Source organism: Quercus robur, chromosome 6, assembly GCF_932294415.1.
Source record: "Quercus robur chromosome 6, dhQueRobu3.1, whole genome shotgun sequence".
In the NCBI taxonomy this organism is placed as follows: Eukaryota; Viridiplantae; Streptophyta; class Magnoliopsida; order Fagales; family Fagaceae; genus Quercus; species Quercus robur.
Genome location: NC_065539.1, coordinates 47773236 through 47782825, shown reverse-complemented (window position 1 = coordinate 47782825; position 9590 = coordinate 47773236). Strand labels below are relative to the sequence as shown.

General features: G+C 34.6%; 1 protein-coding gene across 1 annotated transcript; it reads right to left on the bottom strand.

The window, feature by feature from the left end:
- Window positions 1-3138: 3138 nt before the first annotated feature.
- LOC126689153 (uncharacterized) lies at window positions 3139-9316 on the bottom strand. The gene is made up of 11 exons (XM_050384205.1): window positions 9033-9316; window positions 8324-8431; window positions 8081-8235; window positions 7753-7846; window positions 7433-7503; window positions 7236-7342; window positions 5921-6042; window positions 4952-5040; window positions 4563-4622; window positions 3763-3867; window positions 3139-3651 (listed from the first exon to the last, which is right to left on the bottom strand). The coding sequence occupies exons 1-11, from the start codon at window positions 9199-9201 to the stop codon at window positions 3532-3534; spliced, it is 1200 nt and encodes a 399-aa protein (XP_050240162.1). The 5' UTR covers window positions 9202-9316; the 3' UTR covers window positions 3139-3531.
- Window positions 9317-9590: the final 274 nt, after the last annotated feature.

Genomic DNA, 9590 nt, shown 5'->3' with positions numbered 1-9590 from the left:
AAGCGTGGGAGGCCACCAAAAGGCACGGCTAGAAGTGAGAGTGTCCAGAAAGAGAGAGATAGGAGGGTAAAGATGAGTCAGAATTATAATTATCTTCAGTTAAATGTCCCTGATCTCTTTCCCAAGGTTAGTGGGTTATTTCTTATTTCATTTTCAATAATATTAATGGTTCATATGCTTAATTATATTTTGTTATAAAAGTAAAAAAAATTTAGATTGTATGGAATTCAAATGGGGTTCCCTTTAAGTTTGTGAGTAAAGTTTTTACATTTTATGATTCAATGTTTCACATAATATTCTTTTTAAGTGTCTCAACACAATGGTTCTTAATCTTAACTCTCTCTTAAGGCTAATGGGTTGTATGTTTGTGTTTCATGGTTCATAGGCACAAATCTTCCTGATTTAAGATTTCAAATCCTATTGTGTGCGTGCATATATATATATAAAGATTGGCGGGTTTACTTCAATTTTAACTCGATAGCTATTATGTTCCTCTAAAATTATGGATCACAAATGTCACAAAAATTTGTCAAGCATGTGGGTCTTAATCTCTCTCCTATGGTGTACCAAATTATATTAAATGGCTAGTCACAAATTTTGTTTATTTTTAACATGCCAGATACTAATAGCCTACATGGTATATGGATTTTTATTTGGATTTTAGTATATATAACAATGTTTTGTGTTTGTTGTTATTTTATGTCATAAGGCTACAAGGGAGAAGATAGTTTCTGAAACTGCGAAGTATATAATTCTTCTTGAAGAAAAGAAAAGGCAGTTGGAGAAGCTCAAGGAATCATCAAAATCAATGGCACCAATTAGAGGGACAGTTCCTAACTCGAATTTCTCTGACAATGTCATTGTCTCTAGCAATGTCACATTTTTTGGGATTCAAACGTTGATGAAACAAGGCCTATTGACAAAGATTTTCATGGTGTTTCATAAGCACCAAGCAGAAGTCTTGGCGGCAAATGTTGCAGTTAATCATGGGCAAGTAATGGTTACAATTACAGCATGTGTTAATGGCAATGGAGGCAATACCGTTGAGAAGATTAAGAAGGAGATTTTGATTTTATAGGTTTCAATTTTCTTTTTTTAAGTATATATATTTTTAATACGGATTATTCAGACATTAAATTATTTATTGTGAGTAAATATGTCAAAGAAAATGTTCAGACACAAAAAGATCAAGTACAATAGAGTTATTCACAAAATTTTGATGTCCTAGGACATGCTGAATATGTTGTGCTCAACCTTTTTCTCTCTCCTTTCTTTTCACCTTTTCTTTTTATTTTTCTTGTTTTCTTTGCTCTTTTTTGTATGAGTTTGGAATAAGGTTTGGGATTTTTTTTTATTTGTTGAAAGTTGACAAATATACAGTTGTGAAGCTTAAAAAATAAAAAAATAAATTTAAAAATAAAAAACTTAAAAAAACAAATTAAAAGGTTAAAAGAAAAAAAAAAATCCAAACTCACCTTTTGTTTTTTGTTTGTATGCTTTCCTTGTTGTACAAGCAAGAAAACAAAATTGTGGGGCTTTATAGAATTACCAAGAAAACATTACTCAGATTGGGGTCTGAATATGTTGTAGCAAAGGAAAGTATTTGCACTAGAAGAATATGAGAATGCTTTGAGTGAAAGACGAAACTGTTGGGTTAAGTCCCAATCATTGCAACAGAACGAGCCTACGCGTATTTCAGTCATATTTTGTACAATCTTATCATTAATTTTTTTCATATTTCTTGCTAGCCACGCAATTTAGTTTTTGGAAAAATTGGAATGCATTTATTATCTTTGTTTTATTTAAAACAAGATTGAAATTATGCTTATGACGACCGAATTAGAATCCGATATAATAGTCCTAAGGCTATTGCATCATGCAATACCTCTCACATCTTTTTTACTTTTTCAAAATTTATAACTTTTTTTAAACTCTGAACCTTTTTATCTTTTTAACTTCGTTGATCCAATGATTAGTATCAAAAGTTAACTTTTTAACTTTTAATCTGAACCGTTGAGAAAATATTGTATAGTGTAACAGCTATTGCACCAGATCTCAATCCTTCATAAGGACACGTCCTAAATATGTTCCTCACATATGGGTTTGTTCCAATGTTTCTGTGTTCCGTTGAGGCCAGAAGTGGAACTTTGACAATGACCCAAGTTGCCCATCGACAATCAAAGTGTTGAGATGGCCTAGACTAAACTGGAATGCATTTATCTTTATATATGGATTGCATTTCTCACTGCATAAATGTTATATCACTTATATGGAAGCATCCCATACATTCCTATTATGTTCCAATACTGGTCTGAATTTCCAAAAAATTCTCTTCAACTTTTGGTTATTTATTGATCAACGTTCTTGAATCTAGAAGTGTGCTTTTTTACTTCTCACTAAAAAGTAAAAAATGTGGTCAGTCCATAAGAGAAAGAAAATAAGAAAGAGAGGGGTGCTGTGCTTTTCAAGCCAAATTTTTTATTGTTGTTGTTGTTGTTTTTTCTTTTCTTTTTTTTTCTTTTTTACTAAATTTTAATTGAAAATGATATTCTCACAATTTAAAATGACAGTTTTATTAAAAGATATTTTCATAATAAGTTGGTTACATGGACTAATTTTATCACATGACCACTTTCTGTCACGATTAATGAAGTTAATTATGTCATTTTTTATACCTCTAAGATCAATGCCAGTGAAGAGGCTGGGAGGGGATTCGTGTAGTGATAGCTCCAACTTTCCCAAGTGGTCCCAAGCCATGTGTTTCAGGGTTTAAGTAGGTCGGGGTCAATAAACACACACACGAGATCCTTTTTTCCTCATTCAAAAAAAAAAATAAATAAACCCACTGAAGTAAGAGTACAAGGGATTTACTTAAATTGCCCCAACCCAAACGTAGAGAGAGGGCGGTTTTAAACTCAATTTCCCAGCTAAAATCAGAACATACCAAAATCTTACTAATATAGTATGTCAAAAGTAGAAAGTCGAATGGTTGAGAAAGAAAAAATGTTGCCATACCATGTAGGGCACTTACAACAATCTAGTGTGCTAGTAGAGGCAAGCAAAATTTAAGCTCAACTCTGTAACAGGACAGTGTACATTTGGGACAGCAACCAAGCTCTATCTATGAGAAATTGGAAATCAGTGTAAAACTGTTCCTAGAAACAGACGCCCAACGATTGTTTTATTAAATCAGATATTCTGATCCTTCTCCTTTCAACAAAACTCACCAAAATTTTATGACTATGCCGCACCAATCTACCAGCGGATCCACAATATACAGCATGAGCATGTAACAGAAAAATGAATGGCAACAATTGTAGAGACGCAAAAGAATTACATCCAAAAAGAGAATAAAGATCTTTGTCTTGGTCAGAGGATGCGAATGAGGGCTTTAGAAGTGTCTTTTGTAAAGAGGAAATCATTGAGGTGCTCATTCTCAACCAGTATTGGCTGAAACACATGGTCATCTCTCTGGTACAAGATACAATGAGTGCAAGGAGCTTAGATCTTCACATTCAGCGCCAATTTTCTTCAATACAGAATACCTTCTTTACTGGTTAGGTCTTCAACATTTACACTCACCTCTAAGCCCATGTCTAATAGACCACTAACCATAGCAGGAATATCTGATTTCAAAGACGTAGCTAATGCCTGGGTTATGGGACATAACAGAGACAGAAATGCTTAAGCTTAGATTTCTAAGACAAACACACAATTTAACAAACATAGAAGTTCAAAATCTTCAATTATTAAAAGCATTACCTTCCTATCCTCTTCTTTTTGGCGTTTGATAACCTCCAAAGGCCACTCGTTTACCAGCTTTTGGAGTTCAGCCATGATGCCTGACTTCTTTGCATCAGATAAAGTCTGCCACACATAAGCACCAATCGCTTTAACAAAACAAACAAAAAAAAACAAATAAAAGAACATGTTTTAACTCTCAACATCTTTTCTGTTCACCCAAGTAACAAAAATCATGTTACTGATGTAGCTACACTGGATAATAATTTGGACCCTGCTTGTCACTAGACCATATCCAGATCTCCCCCCTCCCAGGGCCTGCTTTGGCATGATCAACACTATCAATGGCATGTTACTTATTCAAGATTTTTTTTTTTTTTTTTTGCTAAAGTCCCATTAAGATGCAATCTATATTATGCCCAGCCCTTAATTAGTATGTTGAATAAACAAAACCTGCATCTCACAGAAAACCTAGGAAAGATTTTCCCTCTCTGCATGCTATCAATATGATCAGCACTGCATAAGCAAAACTAGCCATGATGTGGGTTGTTATACTATATATCAAAATTTTATATTCATCACTCTTGGATATAACAAGCAGGAAGCTAAAATATATTGTTTAGTGGTTTCAATGGTATGATAGTTGCTCCAGATAGCTGGAGCAGTTTATGCCACAACTTTTTTTTTCCTTTCTTTTTCTCCTTCTGCTTCTTCTTCTCCTTCTTCTTTAATTTCTCTCTCTCACTCTCTCATTTGTGTGTGTGGGTGTGTTGGGGGAGAATTCTCTGAAAATATTAACAAGCACACAAAATTCTAGGTACCTGATTTAGGACTTGAATGATGCCAGCAGCATCCTCAGGCTTATGTTCTAATATGAAACCCTGCAAGGACATAAACCCAAGCTTAGCCATACACTGTGTGTCTGAAAATCTACCATAGCTTAACCCAAACCAAACCTTAACTAGAGTTGCTCAAAACAAGCTCAAATTTCTTAACCAAAAACAATTAAAATCTGAAAGAAAACATAAACAAAAGTCAAAATTATTTTCTACAGTGACAGCAATGTCTCAGAGTTTATTGAGGACTTTCTATGAGAAGTTGCATACTATAAAGAGCGCAGAATAAACTTAGGAACGACACATTTTTTATATCCAAATCAATTTTCACACTCAACCAGGACATAAAACTTGATGATAATAAGATTTATTACCTTAGCGCATGAAAAACCAGTCACAAGAGAGTGCTGCTTCATTGACTCAGATCTCAACTTCTCTATTTTCCATAGTGTCTCAGTATCCCCTGCAGATAAATAACTTGAAACACTTTACTAACGCAATTCTACAAATAGCACAGTAATCTTCTGGACTAAAGGAAAGCATAATTATTGAAATAATGACACAACTCCTAGAGATGCTACTATTTACAAAATAACACCATGCTGATCAACTTTTTTTTGCTTTTATTTGAAAAGAGGGGCTTTGTTTTTTTTTTTTTTGGGGGGGGGGGGGGGGTGTTGTGGGGGGGGTGGGAGGGGAGGGGGTTGCCTCATGGTAAGTGATGTTTAGCAAGGAAATAACTTCTCAACTAACTTATCAATACTCCCTCCATCACAAAAACTGTGTCTTGGTTGAAAATTGTGTATTTTTTATGTCTTGCTTGTTTTAACAAGTAGGCAAGAGAAATATGGGAAAATTAAAAGGTGAACTCTTTGGCTTTTTGAAAGCAGATGCTCATTTTGGGCAATCCCAAAAAGGAAAGCAAGACCTATTTTGGGACAAAGGGAGTATTATTTCAAGAGAAATTCAGTGTAAAAGTACCAAAACAGGCAGCAAGCCAAGTACACTAAGTATGCAAGTATATGATTCATGCAAACAGAACACAGCATATTCCATGGAACTTTACTAAATTTAGACTTCAATTCCTACATACAATCCCCTCCCAAAAACAACCACCACCATCCAAAATCTGACAGTAAGTACAGACATTAAACATAAGCACATATGTTGTACATGAAATAGGAGAACATAGCCAAGAGCCTTGTAACTCAACCGGTACTGCCTGGTGTTTCCAACGGAAACACACTCACACCCAGGGTTTAAATTCCCCCCTCTCTCATTATAACTATCAAAATATCAAAAAGGAAAAAAAGAAACAGGAGAACATAAAACTTTTCACAGACCTATTTTCGCAGCAAATTCCATCCATACATCAAATGCAGTTTGTCGTAATTTTACTCCAGCCTTGACAAACCTTTTTGAGTACTTGGACATCAACTCCCAATTATCCGTGTTGTAACAAATGCTGCAATTGATTAACAAATACATTAGCAAAATCATTTTAAAAACAGCACCAAAGTAAATTGACAAGATAAAATTATAGATTAAAAATAAGAAAGAACAAAAGACACAAAAATATTAGGAATAAATCGTTAAGAAATAATTTCCTTCACTACTAATTAACTCCACTGACCACTTCTTTCAGAGCAATTAGACTTGGCCAAACAGAGTCACAATGTAACACATTTAAGGCAAGGCCTTTCAATGGATTAACATCTTAAATTTGATAACACAGACAGTGGCACAAGTTCAATTTAAAGATCAAATGTAGTGAACCCAAGCTGCATCTAGCTCAACAGCCAGCCCAACAACACATCTATGCTTGTGGGGAGCTCATGCAAGACTAAACCAAGAAGAGTTAGTCAATTACAAAGGTTGTTAGTTAGTTAAAGAGTGAATCTTTATCTTTTTCTTGAAAATTGCATTGGAATCTCCTAGTATAATACTAGGCAACCATGTACTCAAGGTCATTACAAAAGTTGATACATTTTTCCAAACTCTCTTCTATGCTCTCTTCCTAATCCCCATTTATTCTTCTTCTTCTTCTTCTTCTTTTTTATAAGTAAAAATTTTATTAATCAACTAGAAATGTGCCCCCCATGTACACAGGAGGTATACAATATGTATACAAAATTAAGTGAAAAGTGCAACAATCAAGGAGGTCTTCTTCTTCTTGGAGGATGACTACAACAAAGAAGTCATTCCCCTTATCACTTTCCCTAAACAATTACCATCCCACAACCCATTCCGCATTCCAATCCCTTAAATGCTAAACAAGTTCATCACATCAAAGGTTCAGTCCTAAATCCTAACAAATCTAATTAAACACACTTTAAATTTAGATATGGGCTCTTCACTCAAACAATGATCCAACCTATTTAGCATAATCATAAACATATAATTATATAAACACATGCATGTAACCACAACAATCATGAAAACCTAGATAGTTGAACCAAGGAAAACTGGACAAGAAACAAACTTGAGTTCTAAATTTGGTGGAGAATTTCCTTTTGGGACCCAGTCCCGATCATCTGAAGTTCAAAATTGAAATCACTTAAATTTAGAATTGACAAATTTCCTAGAAAGTGGAGCATTTGGAGTTTTCTGGAAAGCAAAGCAAAAGCAGGAAGCAGTTGTAAGTTATAACCAACATACCTTAAAACAATATCTGCTGTACCAGGTTGCAGTGGTAAGTCATTCCTCTTCAGAAGTTTCATTATTTCTACCATGAGTTTAGCATCGTTGTGATTTTTAGCATACAGCTGCATCGAATTACAAGAATCATTTATTACATGTCAAATGCTAATACAAGGGAATTCCAAATAAGATTTTTAGTCAAAGGTCATTAATACCAGTAAATGGTGGGCAGATCCAATACTAGGAGTCAAGCCATACACATTATGCTTCCACAAGGCCTTCTTCCCTGCATACATTTAAACTAAACAATCTTGATAAACTACATAGTAGCAATTGAAGAAGCCTTGCAGGCGCAAAGTTCCAAACAACACAATGCAAGTGTAGCAATTGGGATGCATGGATTCCTAAAAGTCTAGGTGTAAACAACCAACTAGAAAAGCAAACTAGCTTAAATAAGAAAAGCAATCAGCAGAATGGATGTTGACATATAGAAAGAAGTCAAACTCAAGCATAGAATACAAATTCAAAAGCATACCATAGTCAAGGGCCCCTACACGAGCACATGTCTTAGCAATTTCTCGGCACAGATTGCAATTAAAATTGTCATGGATACGAAGATTTGAAAGCCTCTGCAGCCAAAAGCATTGAACTGTCAGCTATCAACCATTTTAACTCTATAGATCAAACTGTCAATAAACTGTAGCTCAAACGGAACTTCCCCCTCCCATAAAAATAGGATGGAGGATGATTGTTTTTGGTTCAAGATCCTTCGAGAGTGTATCTAACTTACCCCAAAAAAAAATTCTACAGGACAAATTGCAGATTACAAAAGGTGTTATAATTTAGAAACTACAAAAACTTACAAATCTTCGGAGGTTCTCTAAAATGTCAAATAGAAGTTTAATGTCGTCATGGTTTTTACAATTTTCAAGCATCGACCACAACCAAGCATTAGGGGGCATCGTTCTTTTAACAGCCACAGAATCAAGCATTTTGTCATAAAGCTCCTTCACAGCCTCTGCATTCAACAAATTTGAAGCAAAATATCATCAAACTAGCTTCAAGAACAACCTCAAAAAATAAAATCCAACACATAAGTAAATAACCTGTGGGATTTCTTTCGGTTGTACTCGCCTCCGAAGCAAAAGACGCCCTTGACATCATCAAATACATCGGCTGTTGTGCCACTTGCAAATGATTGCTTTGAATCATCCCTGTGTAACATTCCAATATCTTCATATCACAAAATCATTCATCCAATCCCAATCCAATCATATGTACTCTCTCTGGTTACAGAGAAAATAATTCCTTTATATCTCAATACATAATTGATCAATTGAAACTTTCAATTTCCAGAATTTTCTTTTCTTCTCATTTCCTAGGTTTTCTCGGCAACCAAACAAGATTAAAGTTAAAATGCATGAAAATCGAAAAATAAATAAGTTTTAGTCTTAAGATTTTTCATTTTTGTACGGAGAGAACAATAACCACTACTTAATTTTGCTGAGCACAAAAAATTACTCAGCCAAGTTAGATTAAGCTTTTTCAGTTCCTTTATCAGCAAATTCAAATTCATTTCCGTGCTTTCTTTTTTCAATAACTTTCTCGGTAACCAAACAAAATTTAACCAGAAATAAATGTAAAAAAGGTTCACATTCAGCACCAATTAAGAAAAAATAAATAAATAACTAATGTCTAGATTAAGCTGTTACTTTTTTTCGAGGATTTCAAATTCATTTCCGTGATTTCATTTTACTACAACTTTCTAAGCAACCAAACAAAAAAATTTTAAAAAGCAAAGAAATGTTAAGGTACCTGAAAAGCAGGGGGTTAGAGAGGAGAAGCTGTGGTGGTTTGGACATTGAAGAGAAGTGAGAGGAGATTCAAGGAATCGGAAATCGGGAGCGAAGAATCGGTCCGAGTTGAGAAGAATCGGAGATTTGAAAGCCCTAGAGAGTCTGCGAGCTTGCGAAACCACTTGCATGGCTTGGAGGGACCGAGTTTGAGCCTTGGTATTGTATTGAGTTTAGAGTGAACTCGGTGGTGTGTGTGTTTTGTTTTGTGAGTGAGAGCTAAAGCCCAAATGTGGTTAGAGCGACCAGGGTTTAGTGCGGGGAAGAAACAAGGGATACGTGTGGGTAGACCGGCGGTCCAGCCTTGTTCCTGTGAACCTGCGCTCTTTTTTTCTTTTTCTTTTTTTTTTTTTTTTATTTAATACTACAATTTTATGTCAATCAACCGCTCTTATTCTTATTTTTATTTTTTTTTAATTCTAAGAAAGTAAGAATGACTCCAAAAAAAAAAAAAAATCGATTTTAACTTAAAATTAGGGATGGCAAAATTTAACACTACCCGTGAACACAACACGACTCA

Bases quoted from the DNA above. Each gene is read 5' to 3' on its own strand.
- LOC126689153 (XM_050384205.1), bottom strand. From the start codon at position 9,201: ATGCAAGTGGTTTCGCAAGCTCGCAGACTCTCTAGGGCTTTCAAATCT. The intron at 4,623-4,951 runs GTAATAAATCTT...ATGTCCTTGCAG, and splicing joins CTGGTTTTTCATGCGCTAAG to GGTTTCATATTAGAACATAA. The intron at 3,652-3,762 runs GTAATGCTTTTA...CCCATAACCCAG, and splicing joins AAAAAGAAGAGGATAGGAAG to GCATTAGCTACGTCTTTGAA.